Source organism: Loxodonta africana, chromosome 27, assembly GCF_030014295.1.
Source record: "Loxodonta africana isolate mLoxAfr1 chromosome 27, mLoxAfr1.hap2, whole genome shotgun sequence".
Classification (NCBI taxonomy): domain Eukaryota; kingdom Metazoa; phylum Chordata; class Mammalia; order Proboscidea; family Elephantidae; genus Loxodonta; species Loxodonta africana.
Genome location: NC_087368.1, coordinates 27,871,407 through 27,890,795, shown reverse-complemented (window position 1 = coordinate 27,890,795; position 19,389 = coordinate 27,871,407). Strand labels below are relative to the sequence as shown.

At 41.7% G+C, this 19,389-nt stretch overlaps 1 protein-coding gene and 1 long non-coding RNA gene across 2 annotated transcripts in view; one reads left to right on the top strand and one right to left on the bottom strand.

The window, feature by feature from the left end:
• Positions 1-19,389, bottom strand: part of LOC135228766 (uncharacterized) — a 213,488-nt gene that overhangs the window by 94,621 nt on the left and 99,478 nt on the right. The gene's annotated exons all lie outside the window — the stretch shown is intronic.
• LOC100673208 (small ribosomal subunit protein eS24-like) lies at positions 10,918-11,391 on the top strand. The gene has a single exon (XM_064277529.1). The coding sequence runs from the start codon at positions 10,933-10,935 to the stop codon at positions 11,323-11,325; it is 393 nt and encodes a 130-aa protein (XP_064133599.1). The 5' UTR covers positions 10,918-10,932; the 3' UTR covers positions 11,326-11,391.

Below are 19,389 nucleotides of genomic sequence, written 5' to 3'. Positions count from 1 at the left end.
ACCATTAATGTAATCCATCACATAAATAAAACAAAAGACAAAAACCACATGATCTTATCAATTGATGCAGAAAAGGCATTTGACAAAGTCCAACACCCATTTATGATAAAAACTCTTACCAAAATAGGAATTGAAGGAAAATTCCTCAACATAATTAAAGGGCATCTATGCAAAGCCAACAGCCAGTATCACTCTAAATGGAGAGAACCTGAAAGCATTTCCCTTGAGAACGGGAACCAGACAAGGATGCCCTTTATCACCGCTCTTATTCAACATCGTGCTAGAAGTCCTAGCCAGGGCAATTAGGCTAGACAAAGAAATAAAAGGTATCCGGATTGGCAAGGAAGAAGTAAAGTTATCACTATTTGCAGATGACATGATTACATACACAGAAAACCCTAAGGAATCCTCCAGAAAACTACTGAAACTAATAGAAGAGTCTGGAAGAGTCTCAGGTTATAAAATAAACATACAAAAATCACTTGGATTCCTCTACATCAACAAAAAGAACACCGAAGAGGAAATCACCAAATCAATACCATTCACAGTAGCCCCCAAGAAGATAAAGATACTTAGGAATAAATCTTACCAAGGATGTAAAAGACCTATACAAAGAAAACTACAAAGCTCTACTACAAGAAATTCAAAAGGACATACTTAAGTGGAAAAATATACCTTGCTCATGGATAGGAAGACTTAACATAGTAAAAATGTCTATTCTACCAAAAGCCATCTATACATTTAACGCACTTCTGATCCAAATTCCAATGTCATATTTTAAGGGGATAGAGAAACAAATCACCAATTTCATCTGGAAGGGAAAGAAGCCCCGGATAAGCAAAGCATTACTGAAAAAGAAGAAGAAAGTGGGAGGCCTCACTTTACCTGATTTCAGAACCTATTATACAGCCACAGTAGTCAAAACAGCCTGGTACTGGTACAACAACAGGCACATAGACCAATGGAACAGAATTGAGAACCCAGACATAGATCCATCCACGTATGAGCAGCTGATATTTGACAAAGGACCAGTGTCAATTAATTGGGGAAAAGAAAGCCTTTTTAACAAATGGTGCTGGCATAACTGGATATTCATTTGCAAAAAAATGAAACAGGACCCATACCTTACACCATGCAAAAAAACTAACTCCAAGTGGATCAAAGACCTAAACATAAAGACTAAAACGATAAAGATCATGGAAGAAAAAATTGGGACAACCTTAGGAGCCCTAATACAAGGCATAAACAGAATACAAAACATTACCAAAAATGATGAAGAGAAACCCGATAACTGGGAGCTCCTAAAAATCAAACACCTATGCTCATCTAAAGACTTCACCAAAAGAGTAAAAAGACCACCTACAGACTGGGAAAGAATTTTCAGCTATGACATCTCCGACGAACGCCTGATCTCTAAAATCTACATGATTCTGTCAAAACTTAACCACAAAAAGACAAACAACCCAATCAAAAAGTGGGCAAAGGATATGAACACACATTTCACTAAAGAAGATATTCAGGCAGCCAACGGACACATGAGAAAATGCTCACGATCATTAGCCATTAGAGAAATGCAAATTAAAACTACGATGAGATTCCATCTCACTCCAACAAGGCTGGCATTAATCCAAAAAACACAAAATAATAAATGTTGGAGAGGCTGCGGAGAGATTGGAACTCTTATACACTGCTGGTGGGAATGTCAAATGGTACAACCACTTTGGAAATCTATCTGGCGTTATCTTAAACAGTTAGAAATAGAACTACCATACAACCCAGAAATCCCACTCCTCGGAATATACCCTAGAGAAACAAGAGCCTTCACACAAACAGATACATGCACACTCATGTTTATTGCAGCTCTGTTTACAATAGCAAAAAGTTGGAAGCAACCAAGGTATCCATCAACGGATGAATGGGTAAATAAATTGTGGTATATTCACACAATGGAATACTACGCATTGATAAAGAACTGTGACGAATCTCTGAAACATTTCATAACATGGAGGAACCTGGAAGGCATTATGCTGAGCGAAATTAGTCAGAGGCAAAAGGACAAATATTGTATAAGACCACTATTATAAGATATTTGAGTAATAGTAAACCTGAGAAGAACACATACTTTTGTGGTTATGAGTGGGGGAGGGAGGGAGGGTGGGAGAGGGTTTTTTATTGACTAATCAGTAGATAAGAAATGCTTTAGGTGAAGGGAAAGACAACACTCAATACATGGAAGGTCAGCTCAATTGGACTGGACCAAAAGCAAAGAAGTTTCCGGGATAAAATGAATGCTTCAAAGGTCAGCAGAGCAAGGGCGGGGGTCTGGGGAACATGGTTTGCGGGGACTTCTAAGTCAATTGGCAAAATAATTCTATTATGAAATCATTCTGCATCCCACTTTGAAATGTGGCGTCTGGGGTCTTAAATGCTAACAAGCGGCCATCTAAGATGCATCAATTGGTCTCAACCCACCTGGAGCAAAGGAAAATGAAGAATACCAAGGTCACGAGATAACTATGAGCCCGAGAGACAGAAAGGGCCACATGAACCAGAGACCTACATCATCCTGAGACCAGAAGAACTAGTTGGTGCCCGGCCACAATTGATGACTGCCCTGACAGGGAGCACAACAGAGAACCCCTGAGGGAGCAGGAGATCAGTGGGATACAGACCCCAAATTCTCATAAAAAGACCAAACTTAGTGGTCTGACTGAGACTAGAGGAATCCCGGCAGCCATGTTCCCCAGACCTTCTGTTGGCAGAGGACAGGAACCATCCCCGAAGACAACTCATCAGACATGAAAGGGACTGGTCAGCGGGTGGGAGAGAGATGCTGATGAAGAGTGAGCTAATTATATCAGGTGGACACTTGAGATTGTGTTGGCAACTCTTGTCTGGAGGGGGGATGGGAAGATAGAGAGAGAGAGAAGCCGGCAAAATTGTCACGAAAGGAGAGACTGTAAGGGCTGACTCAAGAAGGGGAGAGCAAGTGGGAGTAGGGAGTGAGATGTATGTAAACTTATATGTGACAGACTGATTGGATTTGTAAACGTTCACTTGAAGCTTAATAAAAGTGAATAAAAAAAAAGAGAGAGAGAGTGAAAGAGACAATATTTACTGAATGTAATATTGTAAACAATATTTACTTACTATGTGCTAGGACTGTTCTTTATGTATGAACTCATTTAGTCCCCATTACAGCCCTACAGGGAACCCTGGTGGTGTAGTGGCTAAGGGCTATGGCTGTTAACCAAGAGGTCGGCAGTTCGAATCTGCCAGGTGCTCCTTAGAAACCCTGTGGGGCAGTTCTACTCTGTCCTATAGGGTCACTATGAGTCAGAATTGACTCAATGGCAGTGGGTTTGGGTTTTTTGGTTTTATAGCCCTATAAGTAACTTGCCCAAGGCCACATATATAGGAAGGGCCAAAGCCAAGAGTTGTACCGAAGCAGTTTGGCTCCTAAACAGATAGAGTAATATACCAGGACCCACACAGAATATCAACACCATCCTTGCAACGTTATAGTCATATGAAGGGGGTGCAAAGAGAAAGCCGAGGAAAGAAAATATTTTTAAAATGTTACTGTGCTTATTAATGTTTTTATCTATTCTCTTCCAAGTATATAAAACTATGTGATCAAAAAGCAAATCTCTTGCCCATAAATGGTCCAATAACCAAGAATCTCTTTATATCCCATAAAGAGACAGATTTGTCCTTGTTGGCTCTGTAGACACTGCTGCTTGATCTCAGGCTGACCCACTCTATTCAAACCCTTAATCACCAGCAACTTGATTTGAACCAGGATAAATGGACAGCTAGGTCAAGCCAACAGTCTGCCACAGAACTGTTGTAAAGCAACCACCCATTTTCTTCAAAGAAATGATCTTGTAGCTTAAATCATCCCCTAGCTTTCAGAAGGAGAGAGACAAAAATGCAAAAAGCCATACAGGCCATTCAGGGTAGACAGGGCATGGAAAAACACCTTTAGAGCTTATGTGACTGCAAGGAAAGAATGGTCTTTCCCATGTCTGCTCTGAGGAGTTCAGAGCATGGCAGGGCACAGCAGGTACACAGACTTCCACCTGTGGTGAGCGCTATAAAGAGACAGGAAGAAAGAATAATGGGAACGCAAAGGGAGGAGGGAATGGAAGGGGGATGCATGTTCAGGGCTTATTTCTCAGTAAGACGGATGGGATGTGGGGTCCAACTGGGTGGGCTTAGAAAGAAGGAGAAGTGATCCCAAGGCATCTAGCATCAGTCCACCTCAGACCAACACAAAGGAAGACTAGCTCTAAGAGGTTTTTCCTCAGTTCATTTGTTCAAAAGTCCAAGGTAACAAGCTTCAAAGTACTGTTAGCACCATCTGTTGGGCAGGGTAGAAGATGACGCCCATTGGGCTGGCATTAAGCTTTGTGTATCTATATGAACTTTGGAAGTTTCAAAGTAGAGGACGATGTGTATAAGGTAACATCCTTATTCAAGAGAACAAGGAAAGGATGGTGGTGAAAAATATTAGCTCTGGGGTCAGAGTGCCTTGGGGGTAAATCAGTACCCACATGACCTTGGTTAAGTCATTTACCTTGCGTAAGACTCCAATTTTGTTCCAATGCAAAATGAAAATAACAGAAGAGTAACTACATCACCGAACTGGTTTGAAGATTAGAATATATAATGCATGGAACAAGAGCTCTCATACCCTGCTGGTAGGATAATAAATTGGTATCATCATTTTGGAAAATTCTTTGTCACTATCTACTAAAGCTGAATATATACACACCCCATGAGCCAGCAGTTCCACCCTTAGGAATGTACCCAACCAAAATGTGTTCGAAAGAGTTACTGTTGTTAGTTGCCACTGATTCAATTCCAACTCATGGTGACCCCATGTGTGCACAACAGAACTGCTCTGTAGGGTTTTCATGGCTGTGACCTTTCAGGAGCAGATCAACAGGCCTATCTTCCAAGGCACCTCTGCCTGGGTTCAAACTGCCAGCCTTTTGGCTAATAGCTAAGTACTTAGCCATGTATGCCACCCAGGGAAGTTCAAAAGCGTACTGATGGACATATACAGGAATTTCACAGTAGTTCTATTTGTAGCAATAAAAAACTGAAAATTATCCAAATCTCTAGCAACAGAAAAAAAGATGCATACATTGTGGTGTATTCATACAACAGAAAACTATACAGCCATAAGAATGAGCAATCAACAACTACTCACAAAAAAAGATCAACAAATCTCAAGAACATAATGTTACCAAACGGTACATATTATAGGAGTCCACTTAACAATATACAGGAACAAGCTAAACTAATTTATGCTGTTAGAAGTCAGGATAATAATTATCATTGGTTAGAGTGTTAGTAACTAGAATGGAACACCAGGGATGCTTCCAGAATGCTGGTAATGTTTTCTTTCTTGATGTGGGTGGTTACCTAAATATATTTCAATGACAAAAATTTACAAAGCTGTGTTGCTTGCTGCTGTTAGGTGCCATCGAGTCGAGTCAGTTCTGACTCATAATCACCCTATGTACAACAGAATGAAACATTGCCCAGTCCTGCACCACCCTCACAAGTATTGTTATGCTTAAGCCCATTGTTGCAGCCACTGTGTTAATCCATTTAGTTGAGGGTCTTCCTCTTTTTCACTGACCCTCTACCTTACCAAGCATGATGTCCTTCTCCAGGGACTGATCCCTCCTGATAATATGTCCAAAGTATATGAGACATAGTCTTGCCATCCTTGCTTCTAAGGAGCATTCTGGCTGTACTTCTTCCAAGACATATTTGTTCATTCTTTTGGTACTTCATGGTACATCAAACACTCTTCTCCAACACCACAATTCAAAGCCATCAATTCTTCTTCAATCTTCTATATTAATCATCCAGCTTTCACATGCATACAAGGCAACTGAAAACAGCATGGCTTGGGTCACGTGCACCTTAGTCTTCAAGGTGACACAACTGCTTTTTAACACTTTAAAGAGGTCTTTTGCAGCAGACTTGCCCAATGCAATGTGTCTTTTGGTTTCTTGACTGCTGCTTCCATGGGTGTTGACTGTGGATCCAAGTAATATGAAATCCTCAACGTCAATCTTTTCTCCGTTTATCACGATGTGGCTTATTGGTCCAGTTGTGAGGATTTTTGTTTTGTTTCTGTTGAGGTGTAATCCATTCTAAAGACTGTGGTCTTTGATCTTCATCAGTAAGTGCTTCAAGTCCTCTTCACTTTCAGCAAGCAAGGTTGTGTCATCTGCATAACGCAGGCTGTTAATGAGTCTTCCTCCAATCCTGATGCGCCATTCTTCATACAGTCTAGTTTCTCGCATTATTTGCTCAGCATACAGGTTGAATAGGTATGGTGAAAGGATACAACCCTGATACACACCTTTCCTGACTTTAGACTACACAGTATCCCCTTGTTCTGTCTGAACCACTGCCCCTTGATCTATGTGCAGGCTCCTCATGAGCACAATTACGTGTTTTGGAATGAATTCCCACTCTTTAAAATATTATCCATAATTTGTTATGATCCACACAGTTGAATGTCTTTACATAGTCAATAAAACACAAGTAAACATCTTTCTGGTATTCTTTGTTTTCAGCCAGGATCCATCTGACATCAGCAATGACATCCCTGGTTGCACATCCTCTACTGAATCTGGCGTGAATTTCTGGCAGTTCCCTGTCGATACAGTGCTGCAGCTGCCTTTGAATGATCTTCGGCAAAATTTACTTGCGTATGGTATTAACGATGTTGTTCAATAATTTATGCATTCGGTGGGATCACCTTTCTTGGGGATAGGCATAAATATAGATCTCTTCCAGTCAGCTGGCCAGGTAGCTGTCTTCCAAGTTTCTTGGCTTAGACAAGGGAGTACTTCCAGCACTGCATCCATTTGTTGAGACATCTCAATTGGTATTCCATCAATTCCTGGAGCCTTGTTTTTATAAAGCTGTATATAGACCTACATGTAAAATACAAAACTATAAAACTTCTAGAACAAATTACAAAAGCATGTTCCATAAGAGAAAGAAATTGATAAGGTGGACTTTATTAAAATTTAAAAACTTCCTCTCTCAAAGAGACATGTTAAGAGGCTAGAAAGACCAGCCACAGGCTGGGAGAATGTATTTGCAAAACACATGTTAAAGGTCCTGTCTCCAAAATATATAAAGAACCCTTAATATTAAACAATAAGAAAACAAAAAGCCCGATTTAAAAATGAACAAAAGATCTAAACAGACACCTCACATCAAGGAAGATATACAGATGAAAAATAAGCATATAAGAAGATGCTTAACTGAGACTGGAAGGACCCCGGTGGTCACGGCCCCCAGACCTTCTGTTGGCCCAGGACAGGAACCATTCCTGAAGCCAACTCTTCAGACATGGATTGGACTGGACGGTGGGTTGGAGAGGGATGCTGGTGAGGAGTGAGCTTCTTGGATCAGGTGGACACTTGAGACTATGTTGGCATCTCCTGCCTGGAGGGAGATGGGAGGGTGGAGGGGGTTAGAAGCTGGCAAAAAGGACACGAAAAGAGAGAGTGGAGGGAGGGAGCAGGCTGTCTCATTAGGGGGAGAGTAATTGGGAGTGTGTAGCAAGGTGTATATGGGTTTTGTGTGAGACAGTGACTTGATTTGTAAACTTTCACTTAAAGCACAATAAAAATTATTTTAAAAAAAAAGATGCTCAACATTATATGTCTTTAAACCAAAACCAAACCTCACGCCATCGAGTCCATTCCAACTCACAGCGACCCTATAGGACAGAGTAGAACTGCCCCATAGGGTTTCAAAGGCTGGTGGATTCAAACTGCCAACCTTTTCATTAGCAGCCAAGCTGATAACTACTATGCCGACAGGGCTCCAAGAAGTTCATTAGGGAATTATAAATTAAAACAACAATGAGATACCATTAGCCATCCACTTATTCTAACGGCTAAAATCCAGACAACTGACAATAATAATTGCTGGTGAGGATGCAGGGTAACAGGAACAGAACTCTCATTCATTGGAGGCAAAATGGCACAGCCACTTTGGAAGACAGTTTGTACTTTCTTATAAAAGCAAACATACTAAAACGATAAAGATCATGGAAGAAAAAATAGGGACAACCTTAGGAGCCCTAATACAAGGCATAAACAGAATACAAAACATTACCAAAAATGATGAAGAGAAACCAGATAACTGGGAGCTCCTAAAAATCAAACACCTATGCTCATCTAAAGACTTCACCAAAAGAGTAAAAAGACCACCTACAGACTGGGAAAGAATTTTCAGCTATGGCATCTCCGACCAGCGCCTGATCTCTAAAATCTACATGATTCTGTCAAAACTCAACCACAAAAAGACAAACGACCCAATCAAAAAGTGGGCAAAGGATATGAACACACATTTCACTAAAGAAGATATTCAGGCAGCTAACAGATACATGAGAAAACGCTCTCGATCATTAGCCATTAGAGAAATGCAAATTAAAACTATGATGAGATTCCATCTCACTCCAACAAGGCTGGCATTAATCCAAAAAACACAAAATAATAAATGTTGGAGAGGCTGCGGAGAGATTGGAACTCTTATACACTGCTGGTGGGAATGTCAAATGGTACAACCACTTTGGAAATCTATCTGGCGTTATCTTGAACAGTTAGAAATAGAACTACCATACAACCCAGAAATCCCACTCCTCAGAATATACCCTAGACATACAAGAGCCTTCACACAAACAGATATATGCAGACCCATGTTTATTGCAGCTCTGTTCACAATAGCAAAAAGCTGGCAGCAACCAAGATGTCCATCAATGGATGAATGGGTAAATAAATTGTGGTATATTCACACAATGGAATACTACGCATCGATAAAGAACAGTGACGAATCTGTGAAACATTCCACAACATGGAGGAACCTGGAAGGCATTATGCTGAGCGAAATCAGTCAGAGGCAAAAGGACAAATATTGTATAAGACCACTATTATAAGATCTTGAGAAACAGTATAAACTGAGAAGAACACATACTTTTGTGGTTACGAGGTGGGGAGGGAGGGAGGGTGGGAGAGGGTTTTTTCCTGATTAATTAGTAGCTAAGAACTGCTTTAGGTGAAGGGAAGGACAATACTCAATACAGGGAAGGTCAGCTCAACTGGACTGGACCAAAAGCAAAGAAGTTTCCGGGATAAACCGAATACTTCAAAGGTCAGTGGAGCAATGGTGGGGGTTTGGGGACCGTGGTTTAAGGGGACTTCTAAGTCAATTGGCAAAATAATTCTATTAGGAAAACATTCTGCATCCCACTTTGAAATGTGGCGTCTGGGGTCTTAAATGCTAACAAGCGGCCAACTAAGATGCATCAATTGGTCTCAACCCACCTGGATCAAAGGAGAATGAAGAACACCAAGGTCACACGACAACTAAGAGCCCAAGAGACAGAAAGGGCCACATGAACCAGAGACCTACATCATCCTGAGACCAGAAGAACTAGTTGGTGCCCGGCCACAATCGATGACTGCCCTGACAGGGAGCACAATAGAGAACCCCTGAGGGAGCAGGAGATCAGTGGGATGCAGACCCCAAATTCTCATAAAAAGATCATACTTAGTGGTCTGACTGAGACTAGAGGAATCCCGGTGGTCATGGTCCCCAAACCTTCTGTTGGCACAGGACAGGAACCATCCCCGAAAACAACTCATCAGACATGAAAGGGACTGGACAGTGGGTAGGAGAGAGATGCTGATGAAGAGTGAGCTAATTATATCAGGTGGACACTTGAGACTGTGTTGGCATCTCCTGTCTGGAGGGGGGATGGGAGGATAGAGAGAGTTGGAAGCTGGCAAAATTGTCACAAAAGGAGAGACTGGAAGGGCTGACTCACTAGGGGGAGAGTAAGTGGGAGTACGGAGTAAGGTGTATATAAACTTATATGTGACAGTCTGACTTGATTTGTAAACGTTCACTTAAAGCTCAATAAAAGTTAATAAAAATAAATAAAAAATAAACATAGTCTTACCATGTGAGCGAGCAATTGTGCTCCTAGGTATTTATTCAACTGATCTGAAAATTATGTCTACATAAAAACCTACACGTGAATGTTTACAGCAGCTTTACTCATAATCGCCAAAAGCCAGAAGCAACTAAGATGTCCTTCAGTAGGTGAATGTATAAACCATGGTACATCCATACAATGGAATATTATTCAGCAATAAAAAGAAACGAACGATCATCTCATAATAAAGACATGGATGAATCTTAAATGCATATTGCTAAGTGAAAGAAACCAGTCTGAAAGGCTACGTGACGTGTGATTTGAATTACATGACATTCTGAAAAAGGTAAAACTATAACAATAGTAAGAAGATAGCTATTGCCGGGGGTTAGAGTAGAGGATGCAATGAATAGGTGAAGCACAGAGAAGTTTTTAGGGTAGTAAACTATAGAGTCACTATGAGTCGGAATTGACTTGACGGCAAGGGGTTTAGAAACCCTGGTGGCATAGTGGTTAAGAGCTACAGCTGCTAACCAAAAGGTCAGCAGTTCGAATCCACCAGGTGCTCCTTGGAAACTCTATGGGGCAGTTGTACTCTGTCCTATAGGGTCTCTATGAGAGATGTTGATAATCCATACTTTTGATATGATGTGATGAAAATGGCATTTTACCAATATGGACTTCCTCCCCAAAACCGATAACCTCAGTGTAATAATGCGGAATAAAATCATACAAATCTCAGTTGAGGGATATTCTACAAAACACCTGGCCAATATTCTCCAAAACTGTCAAGGTCAAAAAAACAAGGGAAAACTTAGAAACTCACATTCAAAAGAAGCCTAAGGAGACATGACAACTAAATGCAATGTGGTATCCTGGATGGGATCTTCGAACAGGAAACGGAAATCAGATAAAAGTTAAGGAAATCTGGGTCTGCCGCCATCATGAATGACACAGTAACTATCCGGGCCAGGAGGTTCATGATCAACCGGCTACTCCAGCGGAAACAAATGGTCATTGACGTCCTTCACCCTGGGAAGGCAACAGTACCTAAGACAGAAATTCGAGAAAAACTAGCCAAGATGTACAAGACCACACCAGGTGTCATCTTTGTGTTTGGATTCAGAACCCATTTTGGTGGTGGAAAGACTACTGGCTGTGGCATGATTTACGATTCCTTGGATTATGCAAAGAAAAACGAACCTAAACACAGACTTGCAAGACATGGCCTGTATGAGAAGAAAAAGACCTCGAGGAAACAGCGCAAGAAGCGCACGAACGGAATGAAGAAAGTCAGGGGGACTGCAAAGGCCAACGTTGGTGCAGGCAAAAAGTGAGCTGGAGACTGGATAACAGAAGGAATAAAGGTTCTGCAGTGACTTGATCGGCGGTGATTGTGTGGATTTTTCACCAGAGGATTAATAAACTACAAAAACTTCAAAAAAAAAGTTAGGGAAATCTGAATAAAGAGTGGACTTCAGATAATTAAAACACAAAAGTAATATGCTGCCTGCAAGGCTCTCAGCACAGAACCTTTTCCAAAACCAGCGTTCACTATGTGTTCGATGTTAGAACAGCATGAAAATGAAGAGGAGGAGGATGAAGAATCAAGTAGAGGAGTTGTTTGGGAAGGTTACAAATTCTGCTACATTCAGGTAAAGACAGTCACCAGCTCAACGAGACAGTTGTTGAAAACCATAGCAAAGTATCAGATTGCTAAGGACAGGTTCTACGTAATGGACTCTGGGAACCATACTATTTATACGTTGGGCAGAGGAGGAAAAAGGAAGGAAGGAGACTGATGGGTAGGTAGGAAGAGAAGCAAAATTGGATCATGGTTCAAAAACCAAAAGGAGAGTTTCTGATGAAGGGTGGGGTCAAGTTTTAATGCTACATGGGACAAGTAAGACTATGTAGAGTCCCACAGATTTGCTGATGACCTCTGGGACAGTTACAAAAAAAAAAAAAAAAAACATTTCCATCGAGTCAATTCTGACTCACAGTAACCCTGTAGGACAGAGTAGAACTGCTCCACAGAGTTTCCAAGAAACAGATGGTGAATTCGAACTGCTGACTTTTGGTTAGCAGCCAAACACGGATAGTTACAGAACAGTTTAATTTAGAATGGAACTTGAGAGAGTAGAGACAGTAGGACATGAACCAATGGGACAATGAAAGAAAGGAGAGGATTGTGACATCATATGGATATGAAACAGGTGACTGCAATATCTGTACTACAAGACTTGAGTATTTTGTTAATAATTTGAAAGCACAGTAGAAAGGAATCAATAGACAATAGAGGAAGATGAGGTAACTGCCAGAAGAAGGTCCTTGAGGAGGCATGAGAGAAAGGGATCTAACTCCCAGCTGACGCAGTTAGCCTTAGAAAAGGACAGTGACCCCTCTTCATTAAGACAGGCAGGAAAGAAGGATCGGTGGTGATGGTGATGATGGTGGTGATGATGATGATGGTGATGGTGATGGTGATGATGGTGGTGGTGGTGGTGATGATGATGATGAGGACCACGATGATAGTAGCAGCAGCTAACCTTTACTTAGCCCTTCCTCTGTACTGTACAATGTGTGTCTCACTCATACCATAGTCCCCAGGTGGTACGTACGATTGCTACTCTCATCCTACAGATGAAGAAATTAGGTTCAGCTAGGGGGTAAATAGCTTACTCAAGCTGGTCAAAGGCAGAGCTTCACTCGCCACTCGTCCTAACATTACCCACCCCACCCCAAGTCCTTCAGACCTCATCTCCCTCTCGGTGGCAATATATTTAGGTACTCTTCCAGCATGCAAACCTCAGCATGGGAAATAAAGGGCACGCTGGTCTGCCTCCAACATGCTCTGGGGCCTTGTGCAAGCCACTTGGCCTCTCTGAGCCCCAGTCTCTCATCTGGATAATGAAAGACTAGGACTAGAGGATCTTTCTTCAGATTGTTTCTAACTCCAACATTCTTTGATTACTTTTAAAGACAACCTCTACCCCAAAAGGCTTGAGAAGAGTGTCACACCTAGCTGTAATATCTTTCACAGTTTTTAAAGTGAAAAATACAGCTCCTTCAGTCCAGGAGTCAGCAAACTTTCTTCTGTAAAGGCGCAGACAGTAAATATTTTAGGCTTTGCAGGCCATACAGTCTCTGCCACAACTGCTCAACTTTGTCACCGTAGTGGTAAAGCGGCCGTAGACAACACCTAAACAAAAGAGTGTAGCTGTGTTCCAATATAACTTTATTTACAAAGCAGGCTGCAGGCCAGATTTGGCTCCCAGGTTATAGTTTGCCAACTCCCAGAATTCTGGAGCTATGGTCGTTAACATTGCCTCTCTGCTGTAACTCAAAATGTCACCTCACGTAAGTCGGTTAAGCCTGTATCATATGAGTATTTTCATCCACAGGCAGAGGCCACAGAAAAGGAGGGCATTTGCCTTAGTGTGACTTCAGGCACCAAAGTCAATTCAAGTGTTGGCGAACACTGGAAACAGATTTAAGGATATCATACAGAATGGCAAAGCCAGCTGTTCTTTCTTTTCAGTGACTATTAAATAAGAAAAGAACAGATTTAACTGCACCAAGAGTCATATGCGTTAAAAAAAAAAAAAAAGCTGAACACAATGGGTAGGAAATACCAGGATGGTACACTATTGATTAAGGTGGAAGACTTGGCTTCTTGTGCATCTTGAAGAATTGGATAGATAACGATGTGTTCGGAATCATCAGAAAATAGGTTCTAACCTGAACCGATAGGAAAGAAGTGGACTTGAAGTCCTTTTTCCTGGATTTATGAAACGCAGAAAAACCTTAACTGTGGTGTGCCATTATGGACACTTGGGTGCATCCCAAAGATCCATTCGGCCCTCTCTGACAGTCCCCATTGCCATCTGAAACTCTGTGTAGCTCTGAGAATGCTGACTCCATCTTCACCTCCAGGGCTGAGCCTGTGACCTAGGCTAAGCCAGCTAGTGGAACAAACAAAGAATAAATCTCAGGCCTTTTCTAGGAATGAAAGAACAAGGGTGCATTCACCTTGGGTGGACAGTGTCATGTGTGGACAGGAGGCTTGGAGCTGCTGAAGCCATTTGCTACCAGGAAGAACGCCAGACTCTGAATGATGCGTGGACACCAAAGAGAAGAAAGCCAAGAGAATCACAAGCAACGAACTCAGAGTTCCGATGACACCATGGTCTTTTGGTTCAAATCGCCTCGGAAGCCTGCCCTAGCTTTGGCCTTTCTAAAATTACAGGAGCCGATATATCCCCTTTGGTGTCTAAGACAGTTTGAGTTGGTTTTACAATTTCTTGAAAAAAAAAATTACATCCTAACTCCCTGATTTTTATCTATAGCATCCTTTTGGCAAGGAGATGAAATGCATGTTTAAAATGGCCCTAAGACTTTTATCTACTTCTAAAATGTTTTCCTAAACTTCATTCTAAATTGTTTTGAAAGCACAATAGCCAAATGATGGCCATCATCATCATGGTTCCAACCTGTCAGCAACTCATTTCTTCCACGGTTCCAAAGGCATAAGACAGGCCAGCGCAGAGTCGCCTTGGCCTTTCAATAGGACCAGATATAAGTGATAGTAATTCAAAGCCCTGTCCTCATGAGGGAATTCCTTCTTATAAATCAGGTCTGTCTTCAAGTCTCTAAGCTCCCACCTGAGATGGCCTCTGAAAGAAAGCTATAGAAATGAAGCCAGGAACACACTATTTCTAGTTTCTAGAGAGCCCCCTCCAAGGGCAAGAAACAACACATTAGTAATCTTTATGTCTTAGGGCACCAGAAAAGAGATTTCTGATTTATTCAGGAATGAGAGGAAGGGACTAGAGAATGCTGAGTTATGTTTCATTCATTCGCTCCATTCTATTTTTAGTTTCTTCCAGGGACTAAAGTATCACAGGAAATTTTTAGTGTTCAGTATATGGCATACTTTACATGAACATAAAAACAAGAGCAGGACAACCTCTTGGCCATCTTAACATTTCTCCCCCGCCAGCCAGGAGCAAAACAAAGATAATGTATTAACCAGCCCCACTGAACCATTCATCTTCTCAAGATATGCCGGCTTCTTAGCCTGGAAGGATGTAGGATGGTGAACATCCATCTTTTAAATGTCATTGAAACAAGGCTACTACTTCAAACACAAAGTCGTCTTTTTTTCCTTCACTAAGTAAAACTTTTCCAAATGGCATGCCCTCCTGGAAACTCAAATATAGATAGAACAAGCCCACTACAAAAATATGCATTTCTCTACGTGCCTAGAATGTAAAGAGAATCAAGTAGGCCAAATAGAAAGCAGACAGAAAAGCCTAAGAAAAGCAGACGCAGGCACCTTTAAAGGCATGGCATGGAATCTTGCTTCTTATATAAGTAATACTTCTGATGGTTTTTCCTGGGATTCTATGCCTGGGAAGGGGGGCAGTGGTGGTTCAGTGGTAAAATTCTCACCTTCCATGCAGAAGACTCCGGTTTGATTCCTGGCCAACGCCCCCCATGTGAAGCCACCACCCATCTGTCAGTGGAGGCCTGCATGTTGCTTTGATGCTGAACAGGTTTAGCAGAGTTTCTAAACTAAGATGGACTAAGAAGAAAGTCCTGGAGATCTGCTTCCAAAAATCAGGCAGTGAAAACCCTGTGGATCACAACAGTTCAATTTGCAACTGACCATGAGGATGGTGGAAACCCTGGTGCTGTAGTGGTTAAGTGCTACGGGTGCTAACCAAAGGGTCAGCAGTTTGAATCCGCTAGGCGCTCCTTGGAAACTCTATGGGGCAGCTCTACTCTGTCCTATAGGGTCGCTATGAGTCAGAATCGACTCAACAGAACTGGGTTGAGTTGGTTGTTGGTATGAGGATGGCAGAGGACTGGGCAGCATTTCCCTCCATTGTTCGTGAGGTTGCCATGAATCAGGGGGCTACTCAAGGACAGCAAGCAACCTGCCTGTGATTTAACGGGAAGGTAAACACTCTCTGTGCATGAAAAACCGCCTTGAGAACAATCTTAGTGGGTCTCTCAGACTCTGGCTGCCGCTTCCGTTTCTATCTATCCTGCCTACTCATTCCCCTCTCCATCATGTGAGATTTTCCCCCATCTCTTCCGAGGGTAAACCCATTTACAAATGGCACTACACTCTGGTGCCCGTATGGCTTGAAATTCCATTAGCATTATCCTTTTATAGCTTTTTCCTTCCTGTGGGAGCAGAGGAGAATAATGTTGTAGCCATTATTGTAAGCAAGGAAAGCCAAAGACCATAGTGCTCTTTCTTAGAAGATGTCTGCATGCCTGCTATGAAAAAGAAAAAAATCATATTTACAAATACCCTGCTGGAAGTTCCTGTCTGTAGGAGTCCTGTGTGTTTTATCTTTATTTCTTCCTAAATAGGTTAAAGAAGAACTGCTCCTGCATATCAAAAAGGAAATCAGAAAAGGATTTTGTGGATCAAAGTCACCACTGGATTAGGTAGAGGTTAAAATTATTATCAGGAGCCCACACTTCTGACACCAGGAAACGGATACTAAGAGTCAGGACACCTCTTCTCCTTGGTGAAGAGAAGACTGGTCAAATGCCTGGAGACCCGGCCGTGAGACCCAACTTGGTCTGTACCCTGTCACAGAAGGTGGATGCCAGCTTCACGACCCTGAGCCCTTGGGGTTACTGAAAAGGCCTACCCTCAGGAACAAAGCTGGAGGAAGCAGATGGGTCACCCAAATCTTTTTTGAGCGTGGTCCTTGACAGTGAATAAGAGACAATGAGGGACCTTTCATGAGGCTCTGCCATTTGGTGTCCTGAAATTTCCACTGTCTCTACAATTAACAGAATCAAAGAAAATGGTGGTGGTTGTTATTAGGTGCCATTGAGTCCATTTTCAACTCTTAGAGGCCCACGTGACACAGTAGAGCTTTCCCATTGGGTTTTCTAGGCTGTAATCTTTACAGGAGCAGATCACCAGGTCCTTCTCCCACAGAGCCACGGGGTGGGTTAGAAATAACCCTTAACCATTGCTTAACCTTTGCACTACCAGAGCTCCTTCTCAGAAAGTGGAGGGACCCTAAATGTGCTTGTAACTCTTCAACCCCGACAACGTCTCTGATTAACCATGTCTCAAATCCTTACCCTACCAATGACCATGTGCTTTTCTAAACTGCACAACAGTCCTGGAGAGAGAACAAAGACCCAAATTCTGTTCATTCAGTAAAATCTGTATACGCCTATTATTTGGGAATTCTTTGTAAGGTTAAGTCAACTATTAACAGCAATTCTTACCTATTGTAGAACAAATATAACATGCACTAGAACAACTAAAAATTTCAGAATCTCCTTGCAACCAACAGTTGATGAAAATGGGTTAACGATAATGTTAAAATCTGTTAGTCTTCATAAAGCCAAATTTCACCAAGTAAGAGAGGAAAAGGGCAAATACAAGGAAGAAACAATTGAGAAGATGCAGGAGTGAAATAATCTTATATACAACTTCCATTAAAAACTGCAAAAATGGGAGAAAAAAAAAAGTCTGTTAGCCTTATCTGGTGACTAACAGGTAAGCACCATCTTACCTTGAAACTCCAAATAAATTAATATTGTAACACAGTTAAGTACCTCAAAGCAAACTGTGCTGATGGTATCACTGACCATTTGTGACCAGGTTGCCTCCTACTGCAGTTGTATGAGCTAGCGTTCAAAAAAGCTGTAAAGAATCACGGGTATCAGAGTCATACACCTGGGGAAGGGGGTCATTTGTGGACAGAGTCTGGAGTGAAGTCAAGTTTAATATCAAACAAGGATTACAACAGGATGATATTGGGGGTTCACCAGCTTAGCGAGGCAGCAGAGAAAGATGGAAAACGATTTTCCACTACTATGAAAACCACATGGCACTAAGAAGAGAAACTAAACATTCTAGATGACTCTCCTTTGCTGACAATCTAGACATAGTCAAGATATGTCAGGTTATTGGGCAATAAGATGAGACCTAAATTCCAAATATCAAGAATGTGAGGTGATGAAAAAAACAAGTTGTAAGCCTTCCTTTATTCCAAAACTCCTGCACCACCACCAAAATAAAATGGTCTCCTGCCATCTCTGCTCAAAGGGCCAAGATATTAAACATTCAGTTCTCAAATCCAGTGACTTCTGCTCTTAATTTATTTTTAGATTTATGAAATAATGAACTCAAAGATATTTCTCACATATACTCACACACACACATAAAATGTGAACATAGCCAACACTATATTCTATATTCATAACACTTCTTTTTCCTTGGCATTTACACAGCTTTGCTCAACATTTTCCACATATTTTTCCATATAAATATTCCATCTACATACCTCCCATTTTAAATAGCTTTCCATTTTAAAGAACACTGAAGAGATACACGTGGCCACATCTCCACATATACATAGATATAATGGATCCCTTCTTCTCTAACTTCAAAAAGAAACCTAAAGATAATGTGATACAGAGAATTCTACTCTTGCTAGTTTGTATCCCATCATCCCACAAATGAACAATACAACAAAGCTGGTTTCTTGCTCTCATGAAAGACAAAATGGTGCCAAGTGGTGGAGTCTTTTCCAACTACAGTTCCCTGTTACAATCTCCAACAGGGTCTCCTAACCCATAAAGCCATTGCTGTTGAGTTGATGCCGACTCATAGTGACCCTATAAAATTAAAAGAGAACTGTCCCCACAGGGTTTCCAAGGATGTATAATCTTTACGAAAGCAGACTGCCACATCTTTTTCCTGCAAAGCAGTTAGTGTTTTCGAACTTCCAGCCTTTCGGTTAGCAGCCCAAGAGCTGAAGAACTGTGCCAACAGACCCCTTACAGGGTCTTCTGTTGCTGCTGTTATTACATGCCATCGAGTCAGTTCTGACTCATAGCAACCCTGTGCACCACAGAACAAAACACAGCCTGCTCCTGCGCCATGCTCACAATCATTATTATGCTTCAGCCATTGTTGCAGGCACTGCATCAGTCCATCTCATTGAGGGTCTTCCTCTTTTCCACTGACCCTGTACTTTGCCAAGCATGGTGTCCTTCTTCCGGGACGGATCCCTCCTGACAACATGTCCGAAGTATGTAAGACGCAGTCTCTCCATCCTTGTTTCTTAGGAGCATTCTAGCTGTACTTCTAAGACAGATTTGTTCATTCTTCTGGCAGTCCATGGTGTATTCAATACTTATCGTCAACACCGCAATTCAAAGGTGTCAATTCTTCATCAGTCTTCCGTATTCATTGTCCAGTTTTCGCATGCATACAAGGCAACTGAAAATACCGTGGCTTGGGTCAGGCGCACCTTAGTCTTCAAGGTGACATCTTTGCTCTTCAACACTTTGAAGAGGTCCTTTGCAGCAGATCTGCCCAATGCAATACGTCTTCTAGAGAATAACTA

Excerpts from the sequence above, each read along its gene's own strand:
- LOC100673208 (XM_064277529.1), top strand. The coding sequence starts at position 10,933 with ATGAATGACACAGTAACTATCCGGGCCAGGAGGTTCATGATCAACCGG.